General features: G+C 48.7%; 1 protein-coding gene across 1 annotated transcript; it reads left to right on the top strand.

Annotated features, from left to right (window-relative positions):
* Positions 1-11,368: 11,368 nt before the first annotated feature.
* Positions 11,369-15,612, top strand: LOC121170899 (potassium voltage-gated channel subfamily C member 1-like). The gene is made up of 4 exons (XM_041002339.1): positions 11,369-11,606; positions 11,942-12,093; positions 12,723-13,256; positions 13,416-15,612. The coding sequence occupies exons 1-4, from the start codon at positions 11,459-11,461 to the stop codon at positions 14,277-14,279; spliced, it is 1,698 nt and encodes a 565-aa protein (XP_040858273.1). The 5' UTR covers positions 11,369-11,458; the 3' UTR covers positions 14,280-15,612.
* Positions 15,613-16,678: the final 1,066 nt, after the last annotated feature.

Here is a 16,678-nt window from a genome sequence, read left to right as displayed (position 1 = left end):
CCCCAAGGCCAGAGGCCCAACTTTACTCCTTTCTTCCAGAGAATGGAAGAGGAGGCCAGTGTCTATCCACTGGGAGAGGATTTGTTGGTGGAGTCTCCTAGATTGGAGCCAGCACAGCTGGGCAGCGCTGGCCCCCTTTCCTTGCTCTACCGGTTGCCAAACTTACCTTCCTTCGTTGTGCAATTTCCTCCAGTTGTTCAAGCTCCAGAAGCTCTCTTGCTGCATGATTTGGATAGGGGCCTGTAGGTTGTGAAAAGTGTCTGGAAGTACTTTGTAAGGATAAATTAAATGGTCGATACTGGACAGTGTTTTAGGTTGTGGATTCTGTTATACCCCTCTGAGATCTCATGGTCTCCATTCCGCTATCTGGAATTCTGTGTTGACTCAAAGGGAACTGAGGTTTAGTCACAGATGAAAACCTATATATTTTTTTTCCTTCAAAAATGACATGTTCTGTGAAGTGGACATTGCCCTCTCCCAGGCCATCAGCGATAGCCAGTGCAAGCAGCTGATTTATGCAGAGCTTCAGCCATTCCTCCACGCCCATACACAGAACTGAGGACATTTCCCTTCATATTGTCCCTACTTTTCAGACTGTGATCCCTACAACCCTCTTTTCCCTCATTTTGTAGGTTGGGTCCAAGTCCTGATGGTCCTTTTTTTTTTTTTTAAAGATTTATTTTATTTTTATTTGAAAGGCAGATTTCCAGAGATCTGCTCATTCAGACCCCAAATGGCTGCAACATGACCAGAGCTGGGCCGATCTGAAGCCCAGGAACCAGGAGCTTCCTCATGGTCTCCCACATGGGTACAGTAACACAAGGACTGAAGCCATCCTCAACTGCCTTCCCAGGCCATAAGCAGGGAGTCGGATCCATAGTGGAACAGCAGGGATTCAAACCGAGACTCTATGGGATGCTGGCACTAGAAGGCAGAGGATTAGCTATGCCACATGCTGGCACCATCCAGCTATTTTCTTTAGCCTCTACCTTGACAGTAAAAACACAGGGATAGAAAACTGCCTTGAGAGTTTAAGAGAAGCTTACATTTTTCCCTTTTCCCCCCTTCCCAATTCTGCCACTTAAGCAAGTATCTTTTCCAGTTATCTTGGCGTCTTCTAACTATAAGATGGATTTGCTGTAACTTGGCCTTCCCACTTCCCAGAAGAGTTGGAAAGTGTTCTTTGAAGTTTTCACATATGAAAGTCTGCATATACAATATGCTCAATGGCATGTAGGCTTGATTTTTCTGGAGAAGTTACAGTGTAGGCGTCAGAGCTGTAACAGTGTGTTTGGACAGTTGATATGCTTGCAGAACAATATGCAAATCACTGCTCTGGTCTTGAGTTGACAGCACACTTGATTTTTGAAATATTCCATGCAGTCTTGTCCCTAGCACATTGCCTCTTTAGAGAAATCCCTAGTTCTAACTCCAAATCCCTTCTCAAATTGTTACTACATTCTTTTGGGGCTTTGAGGCTGGCTCTGGTTGCTTAAGCAACATCTGGGAACCTCTGGCCTGGAAACAAAACACCAGCTAGCCAAGATCCTCCCTTAACCCTTTCCTTCCCAGGGACTTTGTTCCTTTAAAGACATACTGCTGGCTTGAAATCTTATGCTGTTTCTAAAACTCTGGATAAAATGTGTGACTCTCCTGCTTTAAAGTAAGGACTGTACACTAAGTGATCTGCGTTGGTGAGATAGGGATAAGAACACAAAGGATAGGGCCTTCATTCTTTATTTATTTAAAGGACAGAATAATTGTTTTGCATCTTAAAGCTGCCCAGTCCAGCATCCTCTGATATGGCTGCAGGGACACTGGGGCTACTTATTCTCAAACTACTGACCTAACAGAATGCTGGAAATCCACTCTTTGAAAAATGTTTCTTTGTGTCAGGATTTATTACAAAGACCCCTTATGTACCTTCTCCCTTCTTCCCTCCAATCAGGGGAATATAGGTGACTTGGCAGTGTTGGTGTAGAGGAGAGGGAACAGTGAGCAATTAGGTGGACTTTGACATCCCTCTTACAGCTGTGTGAATTGAGTTCACCAATTCACTATTTAGCAGGGTCATTAAGATGTCTTCTTGGTGAAGTGTTTTCACAGAAGTTTGAAAGGATCTTCACATTTTAGCCTCCTATTCACTGAAAAAAAAAAACAAGTCTTATCCACCTACATGTCCGTCTGCTATCCTCTAATTGGACTAGATTCTATCCCCACATGGGAGAATGGGCCCCCTTAAGGGCTCAGCTCCACTTATTTTTTTTAGCTTCCTCTGCCCAGCCACCTCTTCTTCTTTCTCAGCTTCTTTTGCACCGATACAGTTACTCCTTTGCTCCAACAGCCCTCCTGATCATTCTTCCATTACTTAGCTTCCTATCTTCCCGTGTCCACAAGCATTCAAAATAAAATTCAAAAACACATTCAATTCCATTTGTTATCCAAAAGAAGGCTCCCTAACTCCTAGGGGAAAACCTGCCAAGGTGGAGACGATGCAGATGTTGTACAGCAACTCATTTTTCTCGGGCTCTTTGGAACTTAGCTGAGGTTCCAGTGAGAATTTAAGAATCAGATTAGCCAACCTCCGCTGAGAAAGAGCCCTTTTCCTTTCCCTTCCTTTCCCTTCTCTTCCCTCCCTTCCCTGTTCTTGTTCATTAAACAAATCTTTTGTTTTACATTCCTTTACATTCTACCACAGCCTTTTCAGTGAGTTGTTCCTTCCCAAAATGTAGGCAGTACAAGGAACAGGAACACTGCTTTCTCCAGTATGGGGCTGGCTTTCCCCTCCCTGGGATGTTTTCCTAAATCAGGAGGAGAAGAAAAGGATATAATTTCCATTCCTATTACTTCCTTCAATCTCCCTAGAGAAGATGGTTCCTGCCAAAAACCAGTGGGTAGGTAGGCTGGGTGAGATGAAGCCCCTGATAGTAGACAAGCAGTAGTGTGAAAAAGAGCTGAGTCTTTGCTTAGGTGTCCAGGGCTCTTTGTATCTGGGGGAAAGGGGGAGATAAGGTGAGAAACCATACCAGCAACCCTATAGCCTCAGTACCTGGGGATGGAGAATACCACTCGATGTCATTCCAGGGTTCCTGATGCGGAACATGCACCGAGGGTTCTGCTCAGATGGTTTCGATGGGTCTGAAATGCTGTCGACCTCGTTGGTCCAAGGATGAGGAAATGCTTCCAAGGTCCATTGGCTAACATAATCCACCTCTCCATTCACCCAGATATGTGCTGTCAACACATGGCTGGGCTAGTTGACCAATTTGTTTCGCCCTCCTTCTTTTGTTATGGTACCAGATGTCCTCTTCAGGCCCCAATGGATTGCCATGTCCTCCATGTGCATCTGGATGTGCCATGCACTGCTCCATCTTAGCCACTGAGGAGGCCCAGTTCTGACGCATGCACTCTACAGTCAGAACACAGAGCCTGCCGTTCTCCCCATGGCTGAGGTTCTCAGTCAAGAGTTCAGTTGGGGAGATCCCCAAAGAAACCTGGTCTGAGGTGTTCCCAGACTTGACTCATGTGTGTCTACCAATACAGGGTCCGGCTCAATCTGTCACCCCCATCAACTTATGCACACAAGTGGTAGTTGCAATTGCTGAGTGAGCCCTATCGTTTATATAAACCAATGGATGCTGAGGTCCAGCCCAACCTTGCCCACGACACACTCAGCCCTCATGTTCACCAGTGGGAACTGCAGTCTGATAACCCCCTAATAACCCCCACTAGGCCTGCCCTCAGCCCTGGTTTCTATGCTTGCCAGTATGTGCGGCAGATTAATTCACTCTGTCCCACACCCCATTCAGCTCTCATATATTTCAATGGGCATTGAACGCTAGCTCAACCCAACCAATGCCCACACTCATGCTGGTGGGTGTCACTGCCTGTACAGCCAGGCCCACCCCCGGCCCTAGTTCTCATGCTTACTAGTGGGAATGGCAGCCCATCAGAGAGGTGTCCACAGTTTCCTTATTGAACCCACTCCCAGTCCTGGATTTTGCACTTTCTAGGTGGTTCTGCAGTCTAGCTTGGCAGGACTTGTCCCAGTCCCAGCACTTTCCAGCTGATGCTGTGGCAAAGTCCAAACAGCCTGCACGTATTCTGGCTCATGCATGCACCAGTGGATACAGGCAGTTAGCCCAGCCTGGTTCTGCGTATAACCCAGTTCACATGCAGGACAACAGGTGTTATAGCCCTGCCCAGCCTAATCTACCCCCAGGCCCAATTCTCACACTTACCAGTGGGAACAGTAACCCAGCAGGAGAGACCCCTACAATCACCCTACCGGGCTTGCATCTCCCACCACTCGCACCCCTCCTCCCCTGTCTCACATGACCTGGTCCAGTCTACCCCCAGTTCCAGCTCATGCTGATGGGTGATGTAGTCTAGTCCAGCCCAGACAGCACCCAGTCTCAGCCTTAATATGGACTGGCTTGTGTTGTGGCTTACCCAGCCTACCCTGCACTGCATCCTGGTTTTCAGATCTGCCAGCGAGTGATAAGAACTAGCCCAGCCACCAGACCTGACTCACACATATGCTAGCTGATACTGTAACCTGGCCTGGTCTGGGCTGCTGCCAGTCTTATTTCTTGTGCTCACCTACAGGAGTTGTTTCCTCACAAAAGAACTCCCAAGTTCCTGTATCAGGCCTCCTCCCAGTCTCAGATCTTGCACACACTGGAGGGTTCTTGATCCAGTCTGATTTAGACCATTTCCTGTCCTGGCAGAACAGACCTTTTCCCACTGGCCCACACTCATTCTGGTTCTTACTGTTGGGTGCTACAGCCCAGCCAAATTTGGTTCACACACAAACATAGCTCTTGTGTGGTTTAGCAGACACCAAGACCTAGCCCAACCTGTCCTGCACCCACCATGGCTGTCACAAGCACCAGTGGGTGCTGGAGTCTAGCCCAGTCTGGCACACCTAAAACCCCATCCAAACCCATGCCAAGGGACACTGCAGTCATGTCCAACCCAGATTGCTGCCACCATTCCAGCTCTTGCGCTCACCAGTGTGAATCATGACCCAGCTGGGGCTTCCCCTTAGCTCCCCAACCAGGCCTGGTTCCAGCCACAGACCTCGCATGTGCCAATGCTTGCTCTAACCCAGCCCAGCATAACTCATCCCCGTCTTGGTCTTTGCCATTAGATGTTTCAGCCTGACCTGTCCCAGCTCGCTCCTAGTCCCAACTCTTGCTACAGGGGTCTACAGCCTATCCCTGCTCAGTCTGTTCCCATTCCTGGCTCATACAAACCAGTACATGTGATAGCCTAGCCTGGCATGATCTGCACTCCAACCTGGTTCCTGCACATGCCAGTGGGCTAAGGTTTGGGCTGCATGGTTTTAATGTCATTTAGACAATTACTTTTCCTTAGCCTCAGGTTTTCTACTAATTGTAATCTTGTATATTATGATCATTAGTTACAAACTAACAACACTAACAAAATTACAAGTAAATTTTTGATTCTGGGCAACACTTCCAACCCTCCAACTGCAAAACTTCTGATTGGAGCCAGAAGGGTGCTGTATTTCTTCTTACTTGTCCTTAACTTTCTCAAACAAGGATAAGAAGTTTATCTGCAAAGTGGCAGCTCTGCTAACCTGAATGTTCTGCACAAAATGACTATAATGGAGTGGTTCCCCAGATTGGCTTCAGATGGCAAGCTTTTGCAGATATCTAAACTCCTAAGCTCCAGTTCTTTGGAAGTGATAGCACTTCTGCATTCCCTCCTACCCAACCCCATTCCACCCCACCCACAATCACTCTGTCCCAGACATTCTGCTAGGATCAAAACTTGCTTTCAACAATTTACAGTTTGTTTTTTCTTCTTTAGGTTCAAGCGGGTTTGGGCCCTCTTCAGTTGAGTCTTGATTTGCTATGTCGTAAGAGGATGTCTGATGCAAATCAGATAAACCACCCAACAGTTCCCAACTCGGAAAATGGAAAGTATCCTAAAGTCAAGTACCGCACTTCTCTACACTTAGTATAAACTCTGGGTTCTGTGGGCTTTGATTAAAGCCTATTTTAGATCATGATGATTTTCAAGTTGCTGAAGTACTGCTACTCAGCCCCTAGAAATGAGCATCATGAAGTGAAAAGGGCTGGAACTGGAGTCTCCAAAGGCAGTTTTAGCTCTAATGGCTCTAGATCTTTCCAGCCCTGAAATGTTTAAATGTAAGTGGCACCATTCTTCATCTGTAAAATGGGGACAACTTGCAATGTCCTGCCAACCTCTCAGAGCTTTGAGGTGCTAGTTACATGACCATGTAAGTGATAGCCTGCCGTGGTCAGATCGTCAGCTGTGTTCGAATGGATTATTAGATGTGGAAAGGGAGTTGACATGCTATCTCTGCAACATTCAGTGGGTGTAAAGGCTTAGATGCAAGTGTTAAAATCATGCCATCTGCAGAACCACTACCCCTATGAGATCCAAGTCAACTTCAGGGGATAATGGCATCATGTGCTTTGTGCATGAGGAGTGAAGCAGACAGAGGAGAAACTTGTGATCTGAGTCCTTGGAGTGGGGAATGGTGTCTTGCTTTATTCCTAGGAGTTCCAAGCCAACCAGGAAATTGATTTTCAAGATCATTTCATTTAAACATGATTTGGCTGCATAAATTCCATCCCAACCCACAAAATATGCCTCGGCACCCTGCCTAAGCCCCTGTCACATCCCAGTGCTCTCCAGTTTCCACCTCTTTATCATCCTTTCCTCCCCTTACCCAGTTTTCTAAGCACCCCTCCTTGCTCAGGCTGCCAGAAACCAGCTCACCCAGGGCCCCATCTTCTGAACAGATTCCTGGAACTCACCACCCAGATGGGAGAGGTATGAAGAAAGATTCATTTACTCCAGGACTCTTGCCTGATTTCTTGCTGGGCCTCTGCCTGATTTTCAGTCATCTGCCCCCAATTTCATTCCGGAACTCAGCAAGGGCCAGGCCTCATTTTCCTGGCTACTCAACTCCTCCCCTACTTTCCTTCCATCTAGGCATCCAGCCACAGGCCAACTGGGGGTCAAGGATGACAGCTCACTGGACGAGCCAAGCAGGTGGCCCTGGCTGCATTTCAACCCTAGGGAGCTTCTTGTTTTCTCCTAAACTTCCAAGAATCTCCATTCCCACATGAGGCATGTTGTCAGATCTTGGCGCATGACATGAAACCTGTCCCCTTTTCCCCCTGCTGCCTGAGACTAAACCTTCATTTCCTCTAACCCATAATGTAGAAAATTCCTACATTAGGAGCTGGACTAGGAAGGCTTGAGGGGTCAACTAGAGTGCAGTTCTATCCGTGAAGAAGGAAAGGCTCAGCTTCTAAACCTCCAAATTAGCTGTTTAAAACTCCTATGGAAAGAGTTTAGGTGTATCCACTTCTCAGGCCTTTGGATCTGTATTTTTCTCGAGACTGAAGTCTGTGCCAGGGGTGTAAAACCAGTTCGCAGCCGAATTGTGGCAAAGAGGCACTCAGTGAAACTGCAGGCCCAGCGGCACAGGTTGAAAGAGCAGCTCTCAGAGCTGTATCTTATAAGGAAAGTCCGAGTCCTCAACTGTCTGACTCCAAGCTGCCTGCTGCCACTCCTTTCCATCCTTCCTGGTGAAGACACTGGATGGTACAATGGGGTCTCATTTTCTGTCAAGAGAAGTCGGGGTTGCATGGATATCCTGTGGGGTATTCTTGTAAGGGGACCTCCGTGTCCCCTCACCCTATATAGGGGTGGGGAGGTGGGAAAGGGAACAGAGTGTGGTTGGGAATTCCACTTTCCAGGAACCGGGCCATTACTTGAAGATAAACCTCTCAGCCACTGTGTGGCACCATCTACCCACTTTTCTGTGCAAAGCTATTGGGCGGTGGCTACGTGCAAAATCAAACCGAAAAGCCTGAAAACTTTTTAAGCATCTAGGTCTGACTAAGTCACACGTTTGATGAGAATGCTTAGACAAATCTCTTGCTGTGTGTGAACCTCAGCTCCTCTTGTTGTGAAATGGGAAGCAGCTGGGGTCCCTGAAGTCCTTTCCAGCTTCATAATTCTGCAGTGATGTAATTTTGGGCCCACAGAGAGGGGGAGGTTCAAGGCATGTATGTAGGCTGAGGGTAAAGAGGGAGAAGTTTAGGGAATCAGGACTGCTATGCAACACATGCGCTGGGACTTTTTTTTTTTTCCCCAATCCTTCCATGATGCCAGGGAAAAGATGTTGGAGTCACTCATCTGCTGAGTAAACACTGACCATAAAGCTGGCATTGGCACTTGTGATGGTACTTGCAGTGGTGAAAGGGAGCAGAGTGAATGGTGGGTGGAACATGAATAAACTCCAAGGGTATTTACCAGCCACTGGCAAAGTAGGTGAGTAAACAAAAGGCAAATGAGGGAGAATGGCATCTGTGCTAAACAGAACTACAAAAACTATTGGAGATCAGAGTGGGGACAGGAAGGAAAGAGGCAAAAATTCCGACAAGATAATAAGGAATATCTCACAGGAGAGAAAGCATTTTAACTGGGTGTTGAAAGATGACCAGATGTGCATACAACTGGAGTGGAGAAAGGTATTGGCACGAATGGAAGGCAGGAGGCAAAAGGAAAGCCTAGTATTGAGGAAAGACAGAAGAGTACGTGTGTTTATGCTGTTTGGAGCTAATAGGGAGCAGTTGGAAGTGGCAGGAGTCGGGGAAAAGTCTGCCAAAATTTGGGGGGGCTACATTGTGGGTTTACAGAACTCTTTCTCATGCTCAGCTCTGTGAAGAGTGTAGGTGACAGACTCTCAAAGCTGTGGGCATACCTCCAGCTCTCCAACTCCAGGAGGGCGAGCCCTCTCCATCACGCATACACAAGACTACCCAAGAAGAGGGAAGGTGAGTGGGTGAGTGGGTCGTCGGGGGACAGGCGTAACTATAGATCAAAGGTGGAGAAAGGAGCCCAGAGGGGTGCCCTCAGGGAAGGTGTTCTTTCCTGAATGGGGATTCCACTCTTCTACTCCCTCCCCAGATCTAGTTAGTAGAAGCATTAAAGGCCTTAACCAGGAGGAACAGGAAGAGGCTTCAAGGATGACAGGCATTCTATGAGATCTGAGAATGTGTGCTGCCTGCTGTGGCTGCGTTGGCCAAGTCTAGTCAGTGGTAAGTTTGTTTGTAGTTCGATCTCACCAAGTAGGGGCAGAAAGTGAAGGAGTTGTGATACAAAGAGCTGGGACCAATTCAGTTAGGATAACAAGGTGAGAATTAGGTCAGGCTTAAGGAAGGAAAAGGCTGTGTGCTGAGATGCGAGCGATTATAACACATTCACTGTGAATAGCTGGTAGCAGGCACAAGACTGGAGGGAAAAGCACAGGGCAGACGGTTGAAAGATTAATCTCACATAGCTTATCCCTTGGGGAACTCAGAGTTCAGACAGGCATGGGAGGCAGAAAAACAGTCCTTGTATATTCACCAGAATATATGGACATGTTCTTGTGCATGACCAAGGGAAACTGAAGTTTCAGATGAAATCAAGGTCACTAATAAGATGACCCTGAAATTATAAGAAGGTTGTTTATATGCAGGTGAGCACTACGCCATCACAAAAGTCCTTATAAAATGGAAGAGGGAGGCAGTTGAGGAGCTCAGAGGCTGAAGTGTGAAGATTCACCGTGCTGTTGCTGGCTTTGAAGATGGAGGAAGGAACCACAAGTTAAAGGATGCAAAAAGCGTCTTGAAGCTGAAAAAGACAAGGAAACAAATCCTCTTGTCGGGCCTCTGGATTTCACTTCAGTGAGACCACTTTTGGACTTCTGATTTGCCAAGGTTAAAGAAGAAACGTATGCTGTCTTTAGTCCCTAAGTGTAGGCTAGTTTGTTACAGTGGCAATTAAAAAGCTAATATGACTGGACAGTGGATTCATAGGTAATACTGTTGTAGGGTGAAAAGTGCTCTAGAAAAACAACAAGAAGAAAAAAACCAAAATGCCAAAAAACCAAAGGAACCGAGGAAGGTTGTGAGAACACACAGGACAAGATTCTATCATAAGGAAGATGTACTGAAGGCTCTGCCAGGAGCTGACATTGGTGTTGGATGTGGATGAAAAAGTACTGGGAGAGGGGACGGAAGAGTGTCGTGAGGACAGATGCTGTGTGCAAAACCGTCAGAGCAGTAGCTTCAGGGGATCAAGAAACAAATGGGCTGAGTAGAGGTGAGGCAGGATATGTAAAAAGAAGATGGAGTCAGGGGAAGAGGTGAGGTTGCTGCTTCTGTCTTCCCCACTTGAACATTCCTCAATGTCCGAGTTACTGTCTGCCTTTCTTTACTGAGTTCAGAATCGGAGTGCAGAGCTGAGCCCGGCCACAGTTAAACTCAGAAACCCTGTAGGCCTTCGTGCTTGTCAGCACTCCTCTCTACCCCCCATTCTAGTCCAGAGGCACACTGAGAGCGCTGCCCTCTTCCACCACCTCTCACAGCAAGGCAGTGACACAGATGGGAGCGGAGCCAGGAATCCGCTTATCTGTCTTGGAATTCAATCCAGCTCAACCCTCTGAAGACTGGGTTGAAAACAAGTTAAGAGAGAGTGTTGGATTGTAGCAGAAATCTTCATTTGTAATAGAAATTTCTGGATTGATGGCAGATGAGAAACACACGGCTGGGCCACAGGCTAGGAGTAAGGACTATCCTGAAATTTAGAATCATCTGGGTACTCTGCTGGCAAACTCTCATCAGTAACAAAAAGAGAATGGCCTACTCTTTGGGGAGGGCGTCCTGGATGGAGGCAGGATTGAGGCACTAGAACAGGGAGAGGGGAGCTGGCTCGTTTCAAAGGGGCTGGGGTCTCTGCCAGTCCTGACACGGGCCACAGGCAAGCAGCTTGCTTTCTCACTCCCCTGCCTCTCCCCTTCTTCCACCCTGCCCCCCATCCTTGGCACTAGGACCTATGGAGAAAAAGGAAGAAAAATGAGTGGGCAGAAATAGCTAGATGCAGCCAGGAGAACATCTGGCTTCCCGCTCCTGCAACGCCCCTCACTCTTTTGCAGGCTTCTCATAGGAGGAATGTACTGCAACTAGGGGGAGGGTAAGGAATTAGAGCAGGCCTGGGTGGGGGCAGGGTGGGGGCGGGGAATAACTTGTTCCAAATATTAACTGGTTTTGTGAGGTGGCCTCTTGGCTGGAGCCTGACCACCTAACTTCCTGTTTTTCCTCCAGCTGCCTCCTCCCCTCCCTCTGCTCCGGGCGGGAACTGAGGGGGGTGGGGAGGAGAGAGCAGCAAAGTTGGCCAGGGTCGCTTGTCTGATTCCAAGCAGGCTGGGGGCCAAGACAGCCTCCCTAAACGGAGCGGGAGCGGGGGCGGAGGGGGCACAATATAGCTCTGGGGCCGGGGGTTGCTTCTCGGCACTTGCTCTTCTCACCACATCAGGAACAAGAGGCTCCTAGAAAACTCCAGCTCGTCCTCGCCAGCTCTTCTATGAGCACACCCTGGGCCTGGGCCCTGAGATCTCTCGATGCAGGAGCAGCCACGAACTCCCGAGGCGGCGGCTACGCCGGCCACGCGAGCCACACCACCCGCGCCACCACCCCCGGCTCCACCACCCAACCAACTGCCTCAGGTCCCTACTCTGCCAGTTTTTGTGGACCATGCAAAACAGCCAAGTGAGTGAGCAGGGGCTGGCGGGGGGTGGAGAGATCTTACTGGGCTTGGAAGTGCCTGTGTTTTTTGGTACTGTCAGGGACAAATATGGGAGGCCCCGGGCAGGCTGCTTGTCAGAGGATGAGGGTCACTGAAGTGTTGCTGCAAATATGTGTTTTGATCCTCCTTCTTTTGTCTGTCTGTGCCTTCCTCTCCTCTCCTCTCCTCTCCTCTCCTCTCCTCTCCTCTCCTCTCCTCTCCTCTCCTCTCCTCTCCTCTCCTCTCCTCTCCTCTCCGTTCTCTTTCTTCTCTGTCCCATCTCCCCCTCACCCCACTCTTCTTATCCCTGTTTTCCCAGGCAAGGAACTCATTAAACCCAAAGCCATTTTTGGGCGCCCAGTAGAGAGACCCACAGAGGCTGTTGCGGCTGATGCTGCTGGTGGCGCTGCTGCTGAGGAATGCCCGGGACCAGGTGCCAGGGGAACTGGAGTGAAAAACCATCGCTGTCAGGTCTGCCGACCCCCCAGCCAATTTCTCAAGTCAGGCACCTCCTACTCCCTGTGGAGGCCTAGGGATCTCTAAAGCACTCCAGCTTCCACCGTCACCCCTATCTTCGTCCCCTATCTGCCCCTGCACTTCGCCTCCCTTGGCGACTCCTATTTTTACTCCCTTCCCCACCCCAGCCTACCCCACTCCACCCCATCCCCAACCCCTATTTTTCAGTGTGATGTCACAGGATTAAGAGACATCTCCGTCCCTACCTTGGCCATTTAGTCTGCGGTTGCCTGTCTGTGACTATACCCCTGCTGTATATCGTGGCACATTTTTTTTTCCTCTCCGAGCCATCAGAAAGACATCTCCCAAGAGCCCCTGAAAGACATCTGTTTCCAGGCTAGGCTGGTTTTTCTCCTGGAACTGCTGGGCCCAGGAGAGAGACTGGCCAGTCACTGTGATCACACCTGAAGACCCAGAAGGAAGAGGCGCCCCCAGCTCCCCGCCTTGGCTAGTCTCCCTTGGGGACGTGGGTTGCCACATCACCACTGTGGCCCCTAGTCCCCTCCCTGCCCTGGCTAAGCCTTGGAAGGAAGAGAAAGGCAGGACGACTCCATCCTAACCCCTGTCATCCCTCCTCTTGCCAGCGGATCCGAGCCAGCCGAGACGCAGGCTCACGGTTTGCCATGGAGGGCTCGGATGATAAACTGATCCTGAATGTGGGGGGCATGCGTCACGAGACCTACATCAGCACCGTGCGGGCCTTTCCAGGCACCCGCCTCTACAAGCTGACCGAGCCACCACCACCTGGCACTCCAGCTGCTCAGGGTCCACCGGTCCGGGAGTTTTTCTTTGACCGAAATCCTGAGCTCTTTGGCTATGTGCTGGGCTACTACCGAACTCGGCAGCTGCACTGCCCTGCTGACGTCTGTCGGGATGTCCTAGAGGAGGAGTTGGCTTATTGGGGCCTGGCGGAAGCGCCACTGGCACCTTGCTGCTGGCTCAAGCTAAGTGGCAGGGAGATCCGTACGCAGGATTTCCTCTCCTGGGAGGCCTGTGAGAATGCCCACGTGGATGAGCGTCTTCTGCAGAACCCCATTGAAGGCCAGGGACTGCGGAATTCGTGGAAACCATGGCTTTGGGTGCTTCTCGATCAACCCCGGTCTTCCCTAGGGGCCAAGGTAACTCATTAGTAGCATGTGGCACAGTGCTTGGGGCCTGAACGTGTACATTCCCTGGGGGCGGTTTGAGGGGTTCACCCAGGGTGGCAGAGGAGGGTGGGGGTGTTGCTGGGATGGCTGGCATACTGGATGACTTCTGACACACCTCTCTTTCCACAGTGCCTTTCCCTGATCTCTACACTCTTTGCTGTATGTGCCCTGGTCATCTTCTTCCAAGAGACAGAGGTCCACCTGGATTACTTCTCAGCCAACTTCACTCCTATGGGACATGGGGTCAGCGCTAGGGGCAACCAGCAGCAGCTGCAGAAGCACCTGCCACCGCCTCAACAGCAGCAGCAGGACCATGGTCTAGTTTTCCACCGTGCGCCCCACCTGCTCTATCTGGAATTGCTCTGTGCCCTTTGGTTTGGAACTGAGCTCTTTGCTCGGGCCATTTCCTGCCCTGATAAGGTGCGCTTCCTCTGCAGCCCTCTTAACCTGGCTGACATTTTCTGTTTGTTCCCTGTGCTAGTGGAACTGGTGTTGGGTGACAAGGCTGAAAAGCAGCCCCGCCTAAGCCTAACCCTCGGGGCCATTCGCTCTCTCTATGTCCTCAAGTTGGTTCGCCTCCTGGGATTCCTGGAAAAGTCCCTAGCCCTAAGAGTTCTGGTTCACACTCTGCATTCATCCTGGAAAGAGGTGTGTGCCTTTCTCCTGATTTGGGTGGCTGAAATCTTATTTTTTGGCTCACTCCTCCTCTATGGAGAGCTCTTAGGCATGTCCACCCCAGGTCAGGGGGAGCCCCATTTTGGAGACATCTTTACATGTCTGTGGTGGACTGTCATAACACTCACCACCGTTGGCTATGGTGACATCTATCCCCTCTCGGCTCTGGGTCAGCTGACTGCTGCAGTCACAGCCACGGTGGGCATGTGCACTGGTGTCTTGCTGGTGCCCGTGCTCCTGGTCCGCTTCCAGCGCTATTATGCAGTAGCCCTGGCTCACCAGAAACTGAGACCCAGAAGAAACCATTGGGCACACTGATCAAAAGAGGTGGACCTCATCCTTCCTTTCTTCCTCTTGCCAATTTTTAGTTACAGATAAAGATTTTTGGCTTTGCACTTGGCAAAGAACCCTTCAGGAATAGCCCCAGATTCTTGGTAACTCAGGATCAGTTAACCAAGGCCTATAGATCAGGTTCCTCCTCATTATTTAGGGAGGAAAGGGATTAGGAGCAAGTCTAAGCCTCATCTTCCCCCTGCCTTACTCTCGGGCCTTCTCTTAATTTCAGAATGACCAGGAAGAATAAAGTGTCATTCCTCCTGGATTGGTGCTATTATCCCCTTCTCAACTAACTTCCCTTCCTCCCCCTTATCCTTGAATAAAACCCCTTACCCCAACCAAACCCCAGTCTAGATAGGGGACTTTCGAGTGGTGGTAGCTATAGGTTGTCAACATCAGTTGCCTATGGATATAAATGGTGATTGGCTGTGAGCATTGATAGCAATTTTTCTGTGATTATTTGACAGCAACTGGTTATGGCTATTGATGACGATTGGTACCTTCAGTACCCAGACAGAGCCAGATTGTAGCATTGCTCTCTGTACTGCTTCTTAGAGCCACAAGGAGGCTTTTGAAGATTCTCAGAGACTTCAACCAGATGCAGATCAGCCAGATCTGAACCTGAAGTACTCTAACTCCATGACCTCTTCATGCCATTTTATTCTTGTCCAATCCTCCTCATCTTTTTTTTTATTATGATTATTTTCGTAGTATTTCAGTTATAGTATTAGCCATTATTAATCGCAATACAGTAGTCAATATTAACCACATTATCTCAGCCACAGTAACAGTATATAGTCACTCATAGACATGAAATGTTATTGTTGCACATTGCATGGACAGGAACGAGGAAACTGGGATCATTAGCAAGAGTAGGTAGGCAATTTCCTCTTCCAGTTTTTAAAAAATGTATTTCTTGATTTTACTCATTTACAATTCTTTTTTTTTTTTTCTGAACACTTTTCAGTACCCACAACGGGTCTACCTCCAATCCTCGCTGCTATTGAACATACTCAAATTCTCTCCTCTCTCTCCCCCCTCTCCTCTTTTTCTTCTTCTTCTAACTACCTGCATGCTCTTCCCTCCCAGCTTTACTTGTGGTGCCCCCCCACTGTGCACCTCTCTTGGAAACTTCCAGGAGGGAGAAATGGGACCTCCTCGGGTCTGACTTCAAATCAAGCCACTGGTTTGTCTGAGGAAGTACACCAGGCCCCTGGGCTCTGCTGGGAGGTTGAAGTGAAGCCTCACTATTGCAGAAGCTGTGAGCATGAATTCTGTTTACAAAACATTTAAATAAAATATCCTTTGAAATTTTCATCGCACGATTTCTCTGTGATTTTCTGGGAGAAGCTCGTGGGCATCAGCAGGGAGAGGGATCATGAAAAACACTGATGACAAAACTGTGATCAATAAAGCCATTGTCTCTTGTCATTGCATCTCCTCATGGTAAGCTGTTATCATTCGCAGACATTTTGATTGGAAGGGAAAAACTCCTTGGTAGAAACAGGGTGAAAAAGGAAAGGAGACAAATCCAAGGGCTGAAGAATGGAAGACTGGCTGTACTGTGTAGGGCATGCTTATGGAAACCTTGGCTCCTTCTCAGACATGGGAGGTTGTATCAGACGGAGAGATTACAGGTTCAGGAGCACCGAAAAGGACTGGGACTATAGCAAAACATTAAAGACCATCTTGATTTTCTCAGTGCATGGAAGTGGAAGATGTTGGGAACTATTTGCTGCTGTTGGAGACATTTCTAGCTCACTCTTAAGTTACAGATGGGAAAAATAAGATCTAGACAATTCAGCAGATTTTTCCCAAGGTCATAGACGGAAGTGGTGGTAAAGCGGGGAGTTCGGTCACCTCAGAGGAACACTCTATCAATTTTTGTCAACTCACCAGCATCAGAAATGAATGATTAGAATTTTCATTTATGAAGAGAAAAAACTGTACCCTATTGCAGATAGTAACAGTGGTGGTGGTGAAAAGAAGAAATAGAGGATGGAGCTAGCATATTATGAAAAGCCTTGGAGCTTGAATTAAATAAGGTAGGAGGCTGGAGTTAAAAACACTTTAGGGACTATCTGGGCCATACTTGAATAGGAGGAGAGGAGGCCAGGGATGCCACAGAACTTTGTAAAAAGAACCAGGCAGAAGGTCAGGGACACGAAAAACCTGAAAACTCATCAAGTCCAACCCTTTCCTGCTCCATTTGGGTAACTCGGGGCCTAGGATGAGACTAGAACTTAACCTAGCTGATAATTGTGAATCAGGAACAGAACTAGGGCTGTGACTACCCCTGGAACAAGAGAGGAGACATTGTCTCCCAGGGATTTCTCCCTGTGTTGTCTGGGATGGATGCTCAGAGCTTTTTATAAGTTTTA

This window comes from Ochotona curzoniae, unplaced genomic scaffold (assembly GCF_017591425.1).
Source record: "Ochotona curzoniae isolate NIBS_2020 unplaced genomic scaffold, NIBS_Ocur_1.0 contig_1274, whole genome shotgun sequence".
NCBI classification, from domain to species: Eukaryota; Metazoa; Chordata; class Mammalia; order Lagomorpha; family Ochotonidae; genus Ochotona; species Ochotona curzoniae.
The sequence above is the reverse complement of the archived record's forward strand: the minus strand, read 5'-3'. Positions and strand labels throughout refer to the sequence as shown.